Here is a 22,418-nt window from a genome sequence, read left to right on the forward strand (position 1 = left end):
AGAAAAGTGCTATTGGATACGTTTCTGATAGAAAAATTTTAATCTCTTTTATATGGTCTTCATTACTAAAATAAAATGTAAGCTTGAATGTTCTATTATTTTGTAGGCTAGTTTGGTTTTTATTTTAAGATTGAGCTACCTAGGTTTCTAAACTATACAAATAGCTTTGATTAAAATGACTAAAATATATGATACATACTCTTTTATATCCACTTTTAAGGGCAGTTTACTGGTTTAGAAAAATACATTTTGACACCATGTAGATTAAAAGCTTTACAGATAACGTCGCTGTTCGCAACTAGCCAAATTCAATTTAACTCACGTATGGAGTATCTTCTAAGTGCCAGGTACTATACAAAATACTGGACATAAATTAAGGTTCACACCCTGTCCTCAAGGAGTGTGTAGTTATTTATTAGACACTTATTGAGAACTTATGTACCAGGCACTATGCATATAATTTGAAAGGACTACTACTGTGAATAACCATTAGTTTCATGAATTTTTCCCATTCATTGAGCTAGAGGTCTGGCTTAATAGCATCCCTAAGGAAGCAGTATACTCATGTTCATATCTGATACAGCTCGTCTCAGCAAAAGAGTGATACACATATATCAAACTCAGACTATCTCTTAAATGGTTTTCCCTTCTGATTTTACACACCTTTTAAGGGAGCAGGGATGTTTTTGATAGCTTTATATATCACTAAAAAAGAGATGGGTAGCATTTATTACAGTGCCTCCTGCTGGTATATCATAGATTCTCAATCTTGTTGTCTTCAAAATTTGTAGTGCCCACTTCTTGTGGTTTGGTAGTTATTTCAGGGCTTCTTCTAAGGCTTTAAGTGGGAAAGAGTCTATAGCATACAAGGTGTAAAGTGCGTCTTTAAACAGTGTATTTCTGGAACCTAAATTGTCCTGGGATCAGCTCTTGATATAAAAATTCATAGAAACCTGTTTTTCACAGAGTGTGGTAACTCCTTGCCATAGTGCTGTAGTGTTAAAATTCACACTGGCCAGGTTGTTCTGTAAATTAAACACTGACAGCTACCCTCAGGGGAACAGCCAATGTATTTATGATGATGTGCTGATTACACAAAATACACTGCAAGCAGAAAACAGCTGCAGAGAACAAACCTCTTAAAAAGAATACAATTACAAATAGCACCCTCAGTATTTCTAGTGGTGAGTGTAGAATACAACATGCTAATGCAGGTTTCTTACTTAGTCTGCCTGAAAACAAAAAAACTGAAGGAGATAAGTTAAATTATGGTTGGTTGCACATGTGGTGCCAACATAGCAGTGAACAAATTTTGTTTCTGAAGAGCATAGCCACGAGTGCACAAATATAAGATACGCACCCTTTTTTGTTAGTAGGTTTTATTAGTGCTTTCCTCATATATAGTGGGTCATGGCCTTGAGATGTTAAGGGTTCTGGACATTGGAAGGATATTACATAATTGGACAGGAGAGTATCAAAATTGTATTTTAAAAAACTGTGTTTAGAAACTCATATGTTAGGGCTTGGATATCAACATTTTGTTTGAAGGTAGCAGCTCTATATTTTCATTGTTAATGCTTTCAAGATGTTTGGCCTTGGAATTAATAAAAGGAGTCATGCCTCTGTATCTGTGGTAGGTCTCTGACTTCTTAGATTCTCTTTTTCAAGAATTTGGTGGCTTAGGACACTGGAATAGCTGGATGACTATGTTTAGGAGAATCTTTCATCCCTGCATGTTCCTGGTCACGTGTAGACAGGTAAGAAGATTAGAAAAATTTTTAATTTTTCTTGTTTGAGATTCTCTCTGTTACAGTTTAGGATCAGTATCTATAAAATATTTCAACTGCTGAGCATGCTAGCTTCTGTTTAAATCAGTAGAAAATATGTTGATCTTCCGTGACATAAATTTACTCAAGCCAACGGTAAGGTATAGCAGGGGGACATAGTCATTGGAAACAGTTCACTTCACTCGCCTGAAACTAAGAATCAACTCTTCACTATATGGATCACTGGTATGTAATAATCGACTATTATTGGTCTGTCTGTTGGTCTCTTTTTAAATCAGTTTGGAACCTCCTGGAGTTATTTTCTTGCTCTGCTGACATCAATCCCATGTGGCAGAGGAGTTGTGTATAACCGCTTTGGTTTAATCAATAGAATAATTGATAAACCAGATAAGATTTAAACTGATTATAGCCCCAACAGAATTCCCCAGAGGCCTTGGACTCTCTTAATTTTGACATGTGTGTTGTGTACCCCGAGGATGAAGTGCAGTTTGAATTATCTGTTTTTATTTGCTTAATGACGGGGAGGGTGTTAAAGTCAAATGTTTAATTAACCCAGCAATGGGCTGCGTTGTCACTTACACACAGCTGATTGAGATATCTCATGGAGAATACTGAATAGGAATGATAATGTGGCACTGGGACGGAAGATTGCTTTTTCAATCTATTTGCTGGGTCACTGCTTTGAATGTCTTATTGGATGAAAGGCATTCAGCCTGGAGAAAAAAATCAGCATTTAAGTACATTTTGTTCTCCTCTCCCCCTCTAACCTCCTCCCCCCAGAAGTTAACTAAAACAGATATGTTCTAGGTTTAATAAGCCATTCATGTACCAGTAAGAGACCAGGGTAGTAAGTAGCCTTAAGCTACATAATTTCCTGTGGAAACAGAAAAATCCTAGTAGCCCTCAAGGTATTCTAAATGTGAGCTCTTTTGTCCCTTGTCCCTTGCCATTATTGTGGAGTTGTCTTTGGTTACTTGTCTCTTGGTTCTTTATGTAGTGTTTGCTTGATGTGCAGCTACCTCTAGGGCCACAGGCAGACCTTTTTCTCTGAAAGGAGCATATTCTCCAGTCCTTTTTTGCCATTTCATGCACCAGGCTTCTATTTGGTTGTATTTCTGACCAAGTATTGTAGTGAGATTGTTGAACTATTTAGAGAGATGAAAATGTGAAGGATATAGATTCTTGTTCCTTTTGCTACTGCTATTATAAAACAATTGATTTCATATATATTTTACTTTGTTGAAAAGCAGTTTGCTTATTGTGTGGACTAAAAAACTAGGCCAGGAAAGATTCTAATATCCCACACCATCAAAAGTACAGTCCAGGCAATTGGAGTTTTAATGACTTGCTGCCCACAAAAAATTCCTGACTGGCTTTATAATCAATGTAAAATTCTTTGGAGGCATATTGAGCAAAACTTAAAAAAAAATTTTTATCATGACTTTCCTTCTTTGTAGTTCTTATGTTTCTTCCTTCTATCCCCCAAAGATCTGAACCAGGAATTTCCTAATTTTTTTTCTTTGTTTTAGTCATTTGTAACATTCCAGAGAGCACAATAGGGAGAAGGATACAAGATTGATTTTTTTATGTGTGTCCTCTTGAAAGCATAGTCTGGGGCATGACTACTTGGAAATGGGGAGAGGGGGTGGAATTACAAAGCAACAGAAGCAAGCAGCTAGTTTTCAGGCGCAGGTTGGACTTTTGCGGGTCAAGGCAGACCAGACGAGTAGCTTATCTTGAGGGATGCAAGTAATAGACCAAATATAGAGCAGCTATTTCAGGAATCATGTAGGTCATTTAATTATCCATTATGATTGAGTGGCTAATGCTCTTTTGGCAATTACATGACCTCTGTTATTCTTGAAACCTTTCCAGGCCCTCATGGGTTGAATGACCCACCAGTCCGTGCTTGCAGACTTCATTCCACTCAGAAGGAAAGGAGATGCTGGAAACTACTGGCATTTAGAAATGGCTACGCTTTCTTTACCGACCACTACTTAGAATGTCCTTTGTACAGCAGTCAGTGATAGGCAGCTGGTTTTGAAGTCCACTGTTCCTTCACTGTCTGCAGGAGCACAGGGTATTGTGGCAAAACAAACTTTAATGCCAAAGTTGGCTATTAGGGTATTCACAGGTTCTGTACTGTAAGGATAAACACTATGATGTTAAAACTAATATTTGATATCTGGAAAACCTATCATTCATTACCAAACTCTGAAATTAGTGAAGCAGTATTTTCATTCCATAACTCAACAGAGCAACAAAAGCATGTAGTTAGTTTTCAAGCGCAGGTTGGACTTTTGTCCATTGACAATATTAATAACAGTTTTTGAGAGATCATTGATTAAATTATCCCAATTTGAATTGGTTGATCATTATTTATTTATTATTTACTTTTTAACAATAACCAAAAAAAACAAACAATTTTAAAATTGGGATGCTGATACAAGGCAGAATAATTCTGGAACATTTAGATAAATGTTTCTGACTTTTTCTTTAATCAACAAAAGATCATTACTATCTCTAAAGAAAATTCTTTAGTTCCACTAAATGATAGTAAAACTTTTCCTTTTTATAATTGTAGTGACTTATCAAGTAATTCTGAGAAACAAAAATAATGTAGATTTCTTGTGATTATTTAGATTAAGAACAGTTATAGTGTGGAAAGTAGTGACATCATAATCAAACTATTTCTAGGATTTGTCAGAAATGCACAAACAAAATTCTGCATACTAAGCAGAATAGAAGTTAACCATTCTCTAGTGTTCCATAATTTAAAACCATAGGCTTAAGAGAAATAATTTTGTTAGAATAACACACAAGCATATCCTTTAAGTAGAAACCATTTGCATTGTTACAAGAAAAATCATCTTCTACTGGATAAAAAGAAAAATCTTTTAAAATTTGTACTTACACATCAAGGAACATTGTTAAAAACAAAAACAACAATAAATCTACAAGGTTGTTTGTCCCTAGGGTAGTAAAATTAGCCATCTTCCCAAATAAATTATCAAAATGCCATGGTAGAACTCCAGGTTTAATTTGTTTTGGTTTTATTTTGTTGTTTGGTAATATTAATAGATGAAAAATTGAAGATATAAATAGGCGTTTATAACCTCTGACCCTTCAGAAATAGAAGCCTTCTCACTTAAATTTTAAATCCTTTAGGCCAATACTACCTTGGTGTCTGGCTACTTTAGAGACCTATGAGAATGTAGTCAATGTGAATTATATTAGCTGTTTTCTGTTTAAAAACTTATTTTCCCTCATTTTTTTTTTAATTTTAATTTCTGTAGTGGAGATGAGTAGAAAATGAGAAAGGAGAATTTACAGTAAAAGCAAAAGTTAGAGCTTTAACTCAAGTATCCTGCATAAGGAGTATAGTTAATCTCCTTGGCATTTTAAGAAAAAAGCAGGGGCTATAAAAGCAAAGTATGACATTTGATTTCTTATTGGTAAGTTGCTATTCTTTAAGGCATATCCTTCAAGACCTATGCTGGACCATGTTGTTAACCCTTGGGAACCAAAAATCTATATAAGTCAATGAGTGGGGATGGTATTTGTAATTTTAAAGTCCTGAAAATTCTTTAGGACTTTATATAATTAGTGGGAAAGTCCAAAGGATAGTAAGCCCACAGAATAATAACTTCTTAATAATAATAAGGGAAAAAGAGAGTGATTAAATAAGGGACAGTTCACAATAGAAATATATACCTAAACACAAATCCTAACCTAGCCCAATCTGGTTTCCAGAAATTTACTTATTTACTTGGAATGGTTTTATTTTCATTCCAAAATGGATAGACATTTGGGGATATTACAATTTATCAACTTTAAAGTTGATATATATTTCACAGGGTTGTCGAATTGTAATAAAATGGGAACACCAAAGCAGGGAAGATATCCAAGGTGATGAAAGTCATTTAGCAGAAAAAAAAAAATCAGGAACAGAGATGACAGAATGGATTTTGGCATACATCCGGAGGGTTCTGTACTTCTCAACCCCATTCTGAGAAATCAAAAAGATCTAAAGAATGCAGATGTCTTTGAGTTACAAAAATAACCAGATGTCCTTATTAGTAGAAGCAAATGTTTGCCTCTTAATTCACACAAAGCTATATGCAGAGGATCTCTGGCTGAAATATTGTGTAAGTATGGCAGCAAAGAAAATTGTGGCATGAAAGGATCTGTCCTAAACACATAATCATAAAGGTAGTATCTTGAAAAGGAAAATAAAAATTCTTTTAGATTCATGTAGACTTAAAGGTAAGAGGTAAATTAAACTATTTATACTTTTGTTCACCATAGTAGGTGAGATTAGTTTTAAAATTATGTATGTCCTTTTATCCCAAATCCCCTTGGTAAATTTTTATTCATTTTACTGTGGCTGTTTAGCTACTTTGTACATTTTTATTGTATTTTTAAAAAATTTTCATTGTAGTTTGAACAGTGAAAACATATGCATGAAACCCTTTTCTTCCTGAATGAATGATAGTCATCTGGGTTCTGTTAAGAAAAAAAAAAACAACCTACAGTAGTATACAAATGCCCCCTTTGTAAGTCTATTGAGATTTTTTAAATATTTGGCTATATTGTTATAAATAGATGTAGTGTGGTTACTGCATTGAGATGTTAAGCAGAATAAAATATTAAAAAAATCATACTTGGAAGGGCAAGGTATGAATTTTTTTGTTCGTGTTTTTAAATCGCCTTTAGAGTCAAAATCTGATGTGGAGCATATTAACATGATTATAAATTCTTTTATATAGTACTCATAGTCATAGCTAAGTTGATGTTCAAACCTTTGATTAAAAAAATGTGACAAGGAGTGTATATATGTCCATGAATAACTGAAAAATTGTGCTGAACACTGGAATTTGACATAACATTGTAAAATGATTATAAATCAATAAAAAATGTTAAAAAAAAAAAAAAGAAGTCACAAAGCTGGATGTGTTCAGACGCTGTGTAGTATCTCTCCTGTTCACAAAACAAAGAACTATTTTAGCTTTTTTTCTCTTCCCCTTATTTATAGATAGAAATCTATCCTCCTATACTAGCTATACTTTTAATGTTGAAATATTAAAATGCTGTATTATGGTATATTCTGTAATCGAAAGTTAACAAAAGCGATACTACTCCTTCATGTCCTTGCCTTGTCACTCTGATACAGCTCGTCTCTTCCATCCTTCTTATCAGAGTATCTCAGTGCTTAGTTGAGCTTGTTTATCTTAAAAGAGCAGGAGGCAGGTTTTTAGGGAGTAAGCTACATGTTCCAGTGTAACAGGCACCAATGCAGTTTGACTTGAAATACATTTGATCTCTAACATTAACAGTCGATGTCACCTTAATAAGGACTACAGCTGGGCTGTTGTTCAGTTTTCTGTTATTTTAGCTTTGAAGTAACTGTTAGAACTGCTCCAAAATCTCCGTGTTTAAAATTGTATATTGGCTGTCCCTCCAGGACTTGTAAGTAAACAAGGTGATGTGTGGCCAGAAGGAACATATTTTGTTAGCTTTGTTTTAAATAAGAGCCTTTCCTATCTAAAGATGGTTTTTTGTTTGATCCCTGATAGTGTGCTACATGGCTTTGCTTGTGTAAATTTGCAGATCTTAAAACAGATTTTTGTTTGTTACTAATGTGTGTGTTCAGTAACTATTAATTATGAACTTTTAATATTTTTTATTAGATAATAAAGCATTTAGTTTTCTCATGAAGCTTAACTTCAAATATCCTGCACAGTTTCCTCAAGTACCGTCGTTTGTATAGCAGTTGTTGAAAATGGGCAAGCAAGAATTTAAGGGGTATGTTTGTTAGACTTAAATATTAGTTTTATTTTAAAATATTCAGTTATTGGTAATTTCTGTGTCAGAAATAGTTTCACAGTTGGAATCAGGTAGTAGCATTTGAAGAACAGAAAATAAAATTTGTAAAATCGGGTTGTTTTCTTCCTTTCAAAGAGTACCTCTTATTGTAATACTGGTAGAATGGCAGTTTATTGTAGTAGTGGTAGAATGGCAGCAGTTTTACTCCTTCCTTTCCTACTTCCTCTATTTGTTTTCAAGAGCCTAGTTTGTTTTCCTATTCTCATTCCTCTCTGATAAGATACAACACTGCTAGGCCACCCAGCACTTTCTTTGAATTTAACCTAAAATCCATACATCAGCCAGCACAAGCATAATTGGTTGAAAGGCAGACATCTATCTGGGGAGTTCTTCTAAATACTGAATGTGTCATGGGCTTTGACATGACATATATGTAATATCTGAGTACAGAAAGCACTTTCTGCGTTAGCTGTAGGTGTTAAAGTGGTAGTGTGTTTTAAGAATGTGTGCTGTGCAAATTCTGGCTTGTGAGGTAATGACAAGTGTTTGCCTGCATAGACAATATATTTTTCCCCCCGAGGTCCCCACACACCTAGTTTCCCTCAAGCTCATCATCTCTGTCAGGTTAATCAATAGGCACCGTATGGCAGAGGGTCAGTAATCAGTGTCATCGTGCCTTTAAATCGTGTTGAAAATTTGCTTAAAGCCTGGGCCAATTAACATCGAGATGATGAATGGATGGGAAGATGGGAAGAGCCTGACGCTCAGGGGCTTTGTGAGGAGGAGATGCTCAGCTGTTGAGCAGCAGACACCAGCGAATAAAATCAGCCATTCATGTGAGCTCAGTCCACCCACTCTTAATGATAATGTCAATCTAGCAAAATATATACACATTGGAGTTGTCATGAGTTCATAAATCAAAGGAGTTTGTCAAAGGCATTCAGATTAACGAGGCAGCAGCAATAACAAGTCAAATTTGCATAGAGAATTGCTCGAATCTCAGTAAATTATGATCCTGTTTTTCATTTGATTATTTGCTAATGTCTCAAGAGGGAGAATGATTATATTAGCATGCAAAATCTACTCCAGAAGTAGAAATCTGAGGTATAGAAGACCAGCACACTATGACAATTAATCAGTTTCTGCATACTAGCATAAATGCACAAGGCCCAGAAATGAACTTCTTTTTTATTATTATTTCTCCTTGCTACTGATCCAAATGGTTCAGCTTGACAGAGACTTTATATTGCTTTAACAGTGTTCTGAATTGTGCCTGCAGGCAAGACATAGTTATGCAGCTATAACCAACCTATCCATCTGCCAACCAGATTGGAATTCTCCTATCCAAGGCTTCCATTAACCCCCACTGACAGCTCCAAACAGGATTAAGAATTTGGAAGCATAAAAATTACTTGTTCTTTGCAAATATACACAATCCCTTTGCATTTTGAGAAAGGCTGCATCTGTAAGTGTTTTATAATTAGTGTCGGACAGTGTAGCAGAGGGAACATCCTACTTGGTGTTTTTTGTTTTGTTTTTTTTTTTTTTTTTTGGACTTCTGTCATAGGGAGTAAGGCAGTACTAATGGAAGTCCTGTATGTTTGTTTTTCCCAGAGAGTGCTTTCCATTTTATCTGGTTTCTAGCACTTGCTTGGATTGGTGTATTACTAGAAAATATCACTTCTTGAAAGCTTTAACTGGTAGATCTTATTGAAGTTTAGCAGTATAGGGAGGCTTTGATGTGGTTGTGGTTTAATAGAATATGTCAAATGATAAACGTGCTGGAGAAGCAATGTACATGAAAACATGCCAGAGAATATTGCCTTATGAGGACACTTGAGGTCCTCCCTGAAACTGGTCCTTGAATAGGATTCTTCAATCAGCTTCTGAACTTAAATGACCTAAGTTTTCTCCACTGTGTCCTAGAAAGATGAATTAAAATTTGTTTAAACACACACACATATACACTCACTCACATAGTGTTTTATTTGTCACCTTTGATTGAAGAGTTTGAATGATTTTTATCCATGTAGCTAAATCACCTTTTAACCTGTAGAAGAGTAATTTTTCCTATTTTTTAAAATTGAAAATTGTGTGATTGTGTGTATTTGGAGGCTATAATTAGCTCTAAGTGATATAATAAGTTAATGAGAAAAATATGAATCCAGTTACTAATGTACCAGTCAAGCCCACCATACGATATTTGCTACTAGCTATAGGAATAGGTCTCAAGATTTTTCCCTTTACATGGCTTGTCATTTTACATGATGATGAACAAATGACTTAAAATCAAGAGTTTTAATTCACCACAGTTTACCTGCTTTGATAAAATAATATAATTTTCCTGATTACAGTGTCTTTTGAATTCTCCCACTGAAGAATGTGGCATAGGTGGAAAATGTGACTTCTAGTTTTGGAGCTGGTTATTTTATTTGTAACAGATCTCTATTCAGATAGACTCAGGCTCTGTTGCACCATCCAACCTTGAGCAAGATGCTTACTCAAAGATTATTATAAGTCATTATGAGTGGCTTGACTTTTCATCACTGTGTAAATTAGTTTAGTTTTTCATTTGATTATATAATCAACTCTTAATTATCCATGTCATCAGGAGTTGTGTGTTCGAATAGATAACTGAAAACAGTAAATAAGCCACTTATGAGATCGTGGAGAATACTGCCCAATCCATAAACCTGCTGTGTGCTACCACCAAAACCTCTCTACTTCTTGTTTTGGATACCACAAACAAAAACTGAAAAGTTAGGAATGCTTTCCTTATCCATAGAACTTTTCTTCCTTAATAAAGGGTTGACAAATTTTATCTGTAAAGGAGCAGACAGTAAACATTTGAGGCTTTGTGGGCCATAGGAACTCTGACTACTCATCTCTGCCATTGTGGTGTGAAAGCAGCCACAGACAAAAGGTAATGAATGAGGGTGGTTAAGTTTCAATAGAACTTTATTTGCAGAATCTATAGAACAGGAGCTTGCAGACTCTTCCTGTAAATTATCATGCTGGCATTAATGTAGTGGTATGGTAGGACTGTAGTTGGGCTATCACTTTGAAGTTCTCTGCTATGAAAACCATTTTAAAGCTAGCTAGATAGTGTGAGGTAGGGTTTCAAATATTTATTAAGCCCTTATTATCTATCTCTATATTAGCTAATGTGTTGGGAGGTAGAGGGAGCCCCAAAGTCTGCCCAGTAAGCTTTCAATCTTATTGGATAGTTGAGAGTAACATGCAAACATTTATCTATTTAAGTGCCAAATTGTGTGGACCAAAGAAAAGTGTTAAGGAATTTCCAGTAGAAGAAAATGGAGTAGTTGTATGGTTTCTTAGAGAAGATGATACTTGAAACTTCTTTTAAGAGTGGGTAGGACTTGAATAGATTAAATGATTTTCTTGTGTTTATAATTGTTGAGGGAGCTAGACTAGATCCCTTCTAGCCTGAAAATTTCAAGATCAAATCACAAATTTATGAAACTGTGGAGGGACTTGCATAACCAAGGCAGAGAATGTTTGTTGAGGGAAATAACTTGATATAATATAGTGGAAAATTCTGGAAAGTCTTGAAAACCAGGCCTAGAACTTCATATTTGATTTCATAAAAACTAAAGCCACTAAAAGTTTTTGAGAAAAAAGACCACCAGGATAGTAGTGGTATTTAGAAAGATTAACCTGGCAATAGTATTAGATCTAACAGACATTTTAAAACATGTTATACTCGCAAGCTTTGTGCTGAGCCACTGGAAAATGAAGATGAAAAAAAACTGGCCCTGCCCTGAAGAAGCTTACAGTGCAAGGTGATGGTGGGAAGCATATTCATACAGAGATGTAATATAGAGAGCTATAAGTAAATTCTAAAATAGAAATAAAGTGCTAATTCAGAGTAATTAATTCCAGCTAGGGGTAGGTAGGATAGGAGTAGGGGGAGGAAGGGATAATACCTTCTTAGAGAAGGTATCATTTTAGGGGTAGGTAGGATAGGAGTAGGGGGAGGAAGGGATAATACCTTCTTAGAGAAGGTATCATTTTAGTTAACTCTTGAATCAGGATTCTAGTACATGAAGAGATTGGGGAAGAAGGCTATTGCACATTGAAGGAATAGACTTAGCAAAAGCACAGGGGTGAGAGTGCTTTTCTTATTTTGGAGAATGATAAGTAATGTGTAGATGGTGGAAGAGACTTTTTTTTTTTTTTTTTTTTTTTTTTTTAAGCAAGGGAGTGATCTCTTTTTAGAACAGTGATTCTGACATTAGTGTATAAAATGGAGCAGATGTTGATTTAGGCAAGGATGCCAGACGGCTATCTCAATAGTAATCACACTGGTAAGAGGTGGTCTAGACTACAGTAAAATGCAAAACTAGAGTTAGATCTATTAAAATAGATAATTCAAAGGAAAAACTGATGACCTGAAATTGGCTAGATACATTCAAAGAAAAAAAGGGAGAAGGGATGTGTAAAAATTGACTCTGAAGATTTAAGTCTGGGGTAGAAAGAAAAGTTGGAAGGGAAAGAGCTAGCCTAGAATGGTTGAGAATAGTAAAGTGTGCTTTAAATTTGGATATGATGATTTTGAGACAGTTTATTTATGTTTATCATCTGAATACTTTTTTTTAAAAAAATGTGATTCTTTTTCTTTTTTATTCATTCCCAGGTTACTTCTGGAAATATTTTATCCAAGATACATCCCTGAGATCTAATGCATGAGGTTTAGCAGTATTTCACTTTACAGACTTTTCCCTACCCAGACTTCTGTTACCATGTCTTCAGGTGTTACAACTCTTAATGCTTCCAGTTTGAAGTTAATTTCGAAGTTATCAGTGAGGCTTTTATTCTGCCTATTTTAATTCTAAGCTAGTAAGTGCTGGGTTAAGAGATAAATATTCAAGTTAATATAAAAGAAAGTTATATAGTATCTTTTTCAGAAATATTTTAACATAATGCTAATATTCATTTAATATTGTTATTCCAAGACTATAAATGCATCCTGCAAATGATTTACTATAATGAAACATTCCATCTTAGTGTTGCAAATGAATTGTTCAAAGCGGTCAGGTTTTTCTAAATGACTCAGGGTTAAGTGGTAGAATATAACTTTTATTTATATTTGATGGAATTTTTCCCCTCAATTTATTTTTCACTTATCTGACTTCTGTTTTTCTATTTCTTAACATATTTTCTTTTAGGTTTCATCTATTTTGTTAATTTTTATTTTGACGTAATTTCAGACTTACAGAAAAGTTGAAAGAATAGTACAAAGAATCCTCTTATACTCTTAACATGAATTCTCCATATGTTAACATGTTTGCTTTATCTCTTGCTTATACATTTATATATTTACTAACATCCATTTACTTTTTATTTTTTTCTGAGCTGTTTGGAGTTAGTTACAGAATAATGTCCTTCTATTCCTAAATGTTTTGTTCTGTGTTTCCTAAGTACAAGTTGTCAAAGTCAGGAAATTGAATGTATAAATAAACTTTGGTATATACATACGGTGATACTACCTGACAATGAAAAGGAAAGAATTGCTGATATATGCAACAACACGAATGATTCTCAAATGTATTACGTTAGGTGAAAAAAGACAGACTTAAAAAATTACATACTGTATGATTCACTTTATGACATTTTAGAAAAGACAATTACTGAGACAAAAAATAAATCAAGAATCACTGGGGAAAGCAGTTGACTATAAAGGCTAATTTAGGGTGTGATGGAACTGCATTACATCATGATTTTGGTGGTGGTTACATAGTTGTATGCTTTTGTCAGAATTAAACTACACACCAAAAAGAATGAATTTTTTCCATGTGTAAATTTTAAAAGTGGGGAAACAACTAGGAAATTAACATTGATACAATGTTATTAGTTCATCTATAGACCTTATTCAAAATTTTCTAGTTTTTCCAATAATGTCCTTTATACAAATATTATATCATAATACCCACTGAATTGTTGTTACCCATCAAAAATAGATAAAGTAGAGGGTCAGGAGGAAAAAAATTATGGATATGGGCTAGATAGTTATTACTCATCCTATTTCTCTTAGGCTCAGATCACTATTTTTCCCTATTCAGTATAGGAGAGTTTACCATCATTTTTCTTTTCAGTACTCCCATCCCATAACCTCAGATCACAAGTTGCATTGTTATGTCTCTTTAGTTTTCTTTAACCTGAAACAGTTCCTTAGTCTTTATATTTCATGACCTTGACATTTTTTTTGTTAAGTACAGGCTAGTAATTTTGTAAGATGTTCCTTATTTTGGGTTAGTCTGTTGTTTTCTCACAATCACATTGAGGTTGTGTGTTTTTGGCAAGGTTACCTTGAAAGTAATAATGTGTTCTCAGTACATCATATCAAAAGGCGCATAATGTTAAGGTGGTGTCTACTGGATCTCTCCACTGTGAGGCTACTGTTTTTTTCTTTTGTAATTATTATGCGTCTTTTGGAGAAATATTTTTGAAATTACATAACCATCCTGTTATTTGTCATCTGCTAATTTGTGAGATGAGTTTTACTTGCATCAATTAGTTACCCTTAAATAGAATTTATTGGATGTAATCTAGCTTGATGACCCAGGGCAATTGTGAACATTGCTTATTGGGATGTATCATAGATACAGACACAAGGAATAACTGCTACTGGCTGATGTTGGAGGGCATGCAGGCTTTGAGAACCACTGAGGTGACTACGTAGGTATACATGCTGTATCATCTTTCTCCTCCACTCTCAAGACTCTAGAGCTATTCCATTGTCTCTCATTCACTGGCTTTCTGGCTCTCCTATTCACTGTTAGGAGGGACCTTACTCCTTGCTCCTTATTATATCATGACTGTTTAATATCCCTACTTATATTTTTATGCAACAACAAGAGTTGAATTTTTTGGAATTGCTTTGGTTTCCCATGGTGGATGGTCCAGAGTAAAAAATGTTGCATTACTCTTTCTAAAAAAAGAACTAGCTCTAACAATGTTTTTCTCTTTTTCTTGCTTGAGTTACTTTTTTGTTTTAAAACAACACAATATATACTGTATCTGTCCTTTGTCCCAATGGGGTGGAGAAGGGAAAGGAGCTCCTTTACAGCTAGCTCTATGTTCTGCTTTCAGGTAGTAATTGTCCTTTAGCTCCTTTCATCTTTTAATACCTTAGACATTCTTGTAATATCCACTCAGTAGTTTACCATCTAAATCAGATAAAATAGAGGGTCAGGAGGAAGAAAATTGTGGATATGGTCTAGATAGCTGCTACTTATCCTGTCAGATCACTATTTTTTACTATGTTATTTAGTATATAAAGAATTTGCCATCAATTTTGTTTCATCCCAAGCACCTATAGAGTAAAAATGTGATTTATAATGTCTTCAATGTAATAAGCTTCCACCAAAAAGTAATTACACTTCCAAGTTTATTATGATTTTTAAACAAAACTTAATTAATTTTGAAATATAGGACCTTACATTGAATTAAACAGGTTTAGATGATCTGAAATGGTATTTCATTTAAAGAAGGGTGTAGAGCTCCATGGTCTGGGAAATAGTTACATGCAAATTATAAGTTTAAAATTGAGTACTGGCTTAAGTAAGTTTTTATTATATAAGACATTTAATTTTGGCATTTAAAACATTGATCTGTACTTTTTTTTAAAAGAAAAGTTAAATATAAATTGATTTTATAGGTTCAATGTTGACTTTTCCCTTTCTTTGATTCTTTTATAATGGTGTATTTATCACTAGTTACCTTATTTGGAATGCTTTGTAGTCATTAACTCAACTATGTCTGTCCCTCATTTTTGGTAGATAGTCTGCATTCCTTTTTTTCCAAAATGGGGAGAAAAAGCAGAACTCTGAAGCTATTGAACCTCTCTCTCTTACTTAATATAGCATTTTTTCTTCTTATCTTGATTTTAAGGTCCTTTAAGTTTAAAGTGATTGTCATAAATGTAAAATATCAATTTAAACCTTGTAAGAGTTTCTGCTCAAAAGAAACACCTTAAGGTACTGTCAAGGTGACACAAGGCACACAGGTGTCAGCCACAGAGGGCCTTTTGACACTATGTACATGCTATTTATCCTTTAATATCTCTTAAGATACAGTATTTGATGTAAAGCAAAACATGTATAACTAATACTTAAGTTTAAAACACAGTTATGATCTATTAATGATTTCATACTTGTATGAAAATTTTCAGATAAACTCATGTTGGGTATAATTTCTGGATCTAAAAATAAAGTAACTCCTCAGTTATAATGTGATGAATATATGCAATGTAATGATTAAATCAACTGCAAATTCTAAAATAGTAACATTACAAATGTAGTGTGGAAACTAGAGCCCAAATAATATATATTTGGATTTTCTGTATTTTGCCTTCAGATAGTGATTTACATGTGTTGATTACCAGATTTTTTTCAATTATTTTTAATGTGATAAAATACACATAACATAAATCATCTTAACTATTTTAAAGTGTACAGTTCGGTGTTATTAAATACATTCATAATATTGTGCAACTGTCACCTTCATCCATCTCCATAACTCTTTTCATCTTGTAAAACTGAAACTCTTACCCATAAAGCAATAACTTCCTATTCCTCTTTTCTCTCAGCCTCTGGCAACTACCATTCTACTTTCTATCTCTCTGTTTTGACTACTCTTAAGTGTCTTATACAAATAGTGGAATCATACAGTATTTCTTTTTGTGACTGGCTTATTTCACCTAGCATAATGTCCTCAGGGTTCATCCATGTAGTAGTGTGTGTCAGAATTTCCTTTTTCAGGCCAAATATTACTCCGTTGTATGTATATACCACATTTTGCTTATCCATTCATCCATCACCATATACTTGGATTGTTTCCATATTTTAGCTATTGTGGATAATGCTGCTATGAACACAGATGTATAAATATCTCTTTGAGACTCTGCTTTCAGTTCTTTTGGGTATATACCCAGAAGTGGAATTTTTGGATCATTTAATTCTATTTTTAATTTTTTGAGGAACCACCATACTGTTTCACATAGCAGATGTACCATTTTACATTCCTACCAGTAGTGCACAAGAACTCAATTTCTCAGCATCCTCATCAATACCTGTTATTTTGTTTTGTTTGTTTTTGATAGTAGCCTTCCTAATGAATGTGTGGTAATATCTCCTTGTAGTTCTGCTATTTATTTCTGAAATGATTAGTGATATTGAACATCCTTTTATGTGCTTATTGGCCATTTGTATATCTTGGACAAATGTCTGTTCAAGTCCTTTGCCCATTTTTGAATTGAGTTTTTTGTTACTGAGTTTTTACAACATCTCTCTTTATTCTGGATGTTAATCCTTTATCAGATAGATGATTTGCAAATGTTTTTTTCCCATTTTGTGGGTTGCCTTTTTACTTTGTTGATATTTAGAACTCAACTCCCTTTCAGTTGGGTTGTTATTTCCCTCTCTTTAAGTATTTAAAAATCCCATTGACATTTTAGGGTCTTCTAGCTGCTGTTCGACATGATAGTGGCAAGAATGGACTCTATTCAGACCAAAAACACTGATTAAATTTTATTGCTTTGAGCTAAGTAAGTACTATGCTATTTTCAATAAAGAAAAGAAAAATCTGAGAAGAGAATGAGGAGAAATAACTTTTTTTTTTTTGAAGGCTCTAGACTTTGAGAACTTGGACCAACCAAACATTTACTACGGTTTCAAAACTAATTATTTTAGTAAAACTAAAAGAGAAGGCAATAATCATGGTTTCAGTCATTATCATTGCAGAATAGACTGGAGCTTTCTTGTATCCAATGCCAGCCTGCATTTTGAAAGAACAATAAACTAGACTTATAATGAATATGATCTGCTGGGCAGTGCTTAAATACAGATGAAATACTTCTTCACCTAGATCCCTACATACATTTATTTATATACATGGGCATATGTTTTCCTTTATGTAAGTGTATGTCTGTATATATATAAATCTTCAAATAAAATAAATGCATAAATATACATGGTATTCTAGCTTACAGAATTAGAAATGTAATTCAGTTTACTCCCACAGAATAAAATTGAAGATAATGAGAACTGAATTAAAGCTTACTTTCTTTCACAGAATTCCTCAGAGAGAGAAGACTGTAATAATGGCGAACCCCCTAGGAAGATAATACCAGAGAAGAATTCACTTAGACAGGTATGAAATTCAGTCTTACTTAAAATAAAAAGCTACCAACAACAAAAGACAGGAACCCTCAATTTGCCATTCGTTAAGCACTGGAGTTCAAATTAAGAGTACCCTGAAGTTGGTCTGGCTATAACCATCAATTTCAATCAGTTAACATTGTTTTCCCAGTCATTTAAAAATTATCCTAGGTGTACAAGTACAGACAGTCAATTGCTTATGTGTAGTGTAAACAAAACCAAAGAATAAGGTTCTTGTCAGGAAAAATAACTTGAAATGCTTCTTAGGTGCAGACAGTAGAATAGTTGACTTTAAACCTTGCTTTTCTGTTAAGATTCTTCATACATTAAAAAAAAAAAAAAATCAAAAGGGATCTACCTGTAGGGAAGTTAGCCCTTTTTAGTCTGAGCAATGTATTTGTTTGTTTTTTCTAGAAGTAAAGGCCTTTATTGATGACAACTTTAAAATAACTTTTACTCACCATGGTACCCCCACTTCCCAAAAGTAACACATTTTTCTTTGAAAGTTCAAATCTATGTTGCTCTATTTTTAAAAATAAAATGTTCAAAAAATTTGGTCAAAAAATTGGCTCTTCTCACTGCCTGTAGCAACCTCTAAATAGTCTTCCATCTCCCACTGACAACAAAAACAAGTTCTCACAGGGTTGCCAGAGAATAGGTATTTATTTTAAATATAAAATTGGATAAGATGAGCACCAGCAGTAGTAAAAACAATTTTGATTTACTTGCATTTATGGCATTATTTTAGGAAAAAGGAGATTGAATGTTTGTTGACTGCCCACCATGAACCTGATATTTATTTCACTTAAGCCTCAAGAAAACCCTATAAAGTTGCTAGATATGCTTTCCAGTTTATGGGTGAAGAAAATGGAGGCTGAAAGAGGTTCGATGACTTGTTTATTTAGCTAGTCAATAATTTGAAACGCAGATCTCAGAGTTGCCAAAGCATTTCTACTTCTGCTTTCTGACTCTGGTTTATAGACAGTGTTAATGTAGGGGGAAAGTGCTTGAAATTGTGACACAGTCATTTTTTATTTACTATATGTTAAAAATTTTTTGGATGGGCATTTTTCCTTTTTTTTTTACAAAAATAATTGTTTAGTAAGTAGAATTGAATCAGTTACTTTAAGTAGGAAGCTTTTTTAAATAGCCAGATATGATCAGGGATTGATCTTATGCAGTTACAACTTTATTTGGTGATAAACACCTGATCTATAAATCTAAATATATAGGACAATATTGAATAAGATAAATTTGGAGATGGAAACACTCTGCCCACTATACAGAAACAACTGTCAGAAAACAATGACATGACAAAAACTTTTGGCAACTTTATTTAAGCTAACAAACGAATTTTCACTCTACAAAGTTATAAATTAATTTTAATAGGCTGATCCAGATGGTCCATTTGGAAAATGGATAGGCTGATCTGTTGAAAATTAAACTAAATTTATCTCTCTCATACTTCAAACTGAAGCAAGAGAGAATCGTGCCTATTAAGTCCAGCACATACAGATGGACCAGCAGGTCACACATGGGACTAATCTGATTCATTTAAAAAATAAATGCATACATTATTGAATCATTTTCTACTTGCAAGATCTGTTGTGTGCAGTATTTGAAAGAGATTTAATGTTGTTTTTTTTCATTGCTTTTTAGCAGGTTTGCTTCATCCCCTCTGCTTTAACTATTGATTTTGGTTTATTTTTGTTTGTCCTAGTGCTCCAAAATGATTTTTCTAATCACTGTCATTCAGTGTTGAAATCCAAGCTCTGGAGATTAATTAGGTCATGAGGCTTTCCCCCTCCTTTCTTTGAAAGGGTTTTATCTCCATTCTCTTTGTGAAGAGCATGAACTCAATGTTCTTGGAAAGAGAAATGGCCTTTAGAAACTGGAAAGTAGGAGATCCTCCTGGGGCCCTCAGAGTCTTTTAGCTTCTGGGTGTTTTAACAGCCCCATGAATGCAGATTTGTAAATTTATTGCAGTGCCATCTGGTTTTTTGCTCGAACCAGATTACTGTTGGCTTGTGTCTATCTATTGTGGTGGTCACTCCCTAGGAGCTTGCCCTCTCAATCTTAGGGATGAGTGATGAATAGCAGGGGTCAATAGAAGCGGGTCACAGGGCAGCTGTCTTGGACTGCCCTGAACTTGATTACCCCACCACCAATTTTTTAAATGTAGGATGTAATATATAAGCTGTTTAAACTCCCTCTTTTCTCTAATGCATATGACAATAATGAAGTGCCATTTGCCCCCCCCCCCACTTCCCTCTTAGTCAAGTTATGCAGATAGAAAGATGTCAAAGCTGCCTTTTGCCTAGTGTTGATGTAAGTAGGATTTGCATCATGTACGCTAATCCCTTGACTTGAGATTCTTTTGCAATTTTGCAGACTATTTCCTTTTTTTTTTTTTTTTAATTGAAGTACAGTCAGTTTACAATGTTGTGTCAATTTCTGGTGTACAGCATGTTTCAGTCACACATATACATACATATATTCATTTTCACATTATTTTTCATTTTATGTTGAATATAGTTCCCTGTGCTATACAGAAGAAACTTGTTTTTATATATTTTATATATAGTAGTCAGTATCTGCAAATCTCAAACTCCCAATTTATCCCTTCCCCCTCAGTAACCATAAGTTTATTTTCTATGTCTATGAGTCTGTTCCTGTTTTTTTGCAGACTATTTCTAATGGGGTTTTAGGAACTCTTTCAGCATTGATTTTAAAATGCTAAGTTCTAATAAGTTTAGTATTGTTTTAAACTAATTTTAGAGTTTACATGTAATATTCTAAAGTACAGTTTTACCATTATCGGCAGGCTATGACCATTGCATATTAACTTGGAGTTATTTATCTGGAGGAGCTGAAAGAAAGATTGTCACTACAGTCCTTACAGACATTAAAAGGGTAAAAAGGGAATATTATAACTTTAAACCAAAAATTTGGCAACTTAGATGAAATGGACAAATTCCTTGAAAAACACAACTTACTGAAACCAAAACAAGGTGAAACAAAATTTGAAAAGCCCTACGTCTGTTAAAAAAAAAATTGAATTGTTAAAAAGCCCAAATGGATTCCTGGTGAATTCTACCAAACATTTAAGGAATAAACAACACCAAAATAGAAAACAGAGAAGGAAAAAACACTCCCTGGCTTGAATTACGAGTTTACCTTAATCATAATTCCAAAACTTAACAAAGACATTAGAAGGAAAAGAATATATGGAAGGAGAAAGTCAGGAGACATTACTCCCCATATCACCAAGTCATTTTGTATACCTGCTTTTCCATTTCATTTCCAATTTCAGAAGACAGGAGAGTGTGGGGAGGTAGTGGGGGACATTCAGTGTATTCTTTGAATTTTCTAAGTTTCTGAATAATCTTCTGACCAGCTGATATCAAGAGTAAACTTTTTTTGAAGGATGTACAAAGTAGCTACAATTTTCTTTTTAGTTTTATTCCTAAAATGCAAAGCCAAGGAAACCATAACTGTTTTCATAGCTTTAATTCATATCTGCAAACAAGGGCAAAGGCCTGGGAGGATACATGAAAGTACTCATTACTTTTTGAAAACGTAGCCTTACAACATGCAACTCCTTCTTTGCTTCACATTGGTGCTAATAGGATCTGTCAGCCTTGCCTTTCTCTGTAATTGAGTAAATTGTGACCTCAGTCTAATCCTTCCCCATCCCCCATTCCCTTTGTGTATGTGTCCACTTACCATCCTGAGAACGTGGGCAGTGATAAATAAAGCATTGAGTAGAACTCTCTCAACTCTTTGAAAGCAGCATGATGCCAGCCCTCTAGTTATATTTCTTTAAGTGTTTACGTTTTTCTGTATTCTTTCTCTTGTGTAGCTGGAACCCTGGGGATGCAAAGCCATGAGAGAGGCCAAGAAGCTAACAAAGTAGCTGTCTCCCTTGTTAGCTTGTTCTTTTATTCTTTAAAAACAAGATAAAAACCATCTGGCTCAGGGCATTACATTTTCCTCCCCCATGCACCTCTATAGATGGAGACTTCACCTGCAGTGAGGGTTTACATTGATTAGGGAGGGAGCAGTAATTCAAGCTTCCATCCTCTTCAAGGATACTTTGCAGTCTTTAAAGGTGCTGACCCACTGAGTTAAACTGTCAAGGGAGGATAAAAAAGTATCTTCATCCCAGGAGGTAACAGCTGCCAGGTTTTCAACACCTTGCATGCTGCTGGAAAAATGTCACAATTGTCAGCTGAAAGAAAAATGACTCCGTTGTCATCTTCTGTTAATGACTGGGCCTTATAAAAGGAACTACATACATAAGCCATTTAGGAGTAAGTAGCTGTTTTCCTTTCCTACCACCTCCCCCCACCCACACCCAAATTCCTGTGTTGTTCTAAACATTACCTTGGAGTAGATGCACACAAAACAGCAGTGAAGAACTTAAAATTAAAACAACCCAATATAAACATGGAAGTCTGATTGGCATAGCTCCTTTGTACAGCTGGATGAGTAGGAGGAAAAAGCACATCACTGACACAGAAAATGACATTATCATGTGTATTAACAAAACAGCAACAACAAGTCATTCATAAGTCAGTGAACTGAGAGAAAACATACTGTATTTCTGCTCTTTGGAGGACAA

At 34.3% G+C, this 22,418-nt stretch overlaps 1 protein-coding gene across 8 annotated transcripts in view; it reads left to right on the forward strand.

Annotated features, from left to right (window-relative positions):
- BTRC (beta-transducin repeat containing E3 ubiquitin protein ligase) overlaps nucleotides 1-22,418 on the forward strand; it is a 154,478-nt gene that overhangs the window by 60,457 nt on the left and 71,603 nt on the right. For 5 of the 8 annotated variants that reach the window (XM_010974458.3, XM_031461628.2, XM_064488348.1 and 2 more), the window contains one exon: nucleotides 17,709-17,786. The exons of the other annotated variants lie outside the window; for them this stretch is intronic. In XM_010974458.3, the coding sequence (XP_010972760.1) occupies nucleotides 17,709-17,786 (78 nt within the window). The remainder of the gene's footprint in view (nucleotides 1-17,708; nucleotides 17,787-22,418) is intronic. 8 annotated transcript variants of the gene reach the window in all.

Source organism: Camelus dromedarius, chromosome 8, assembly GCF_036321535.1.
Source record: "Camelus dromedarius isolate mCamDro1 chromosome 8, mCamDro1.pat, whole genome shotgun sequence".
NCBI lineage: Eukaryota > Metazoa > Chordata > Mammalia > Artiodactyla > Camelidae > Camelus > Camelus dromedarius.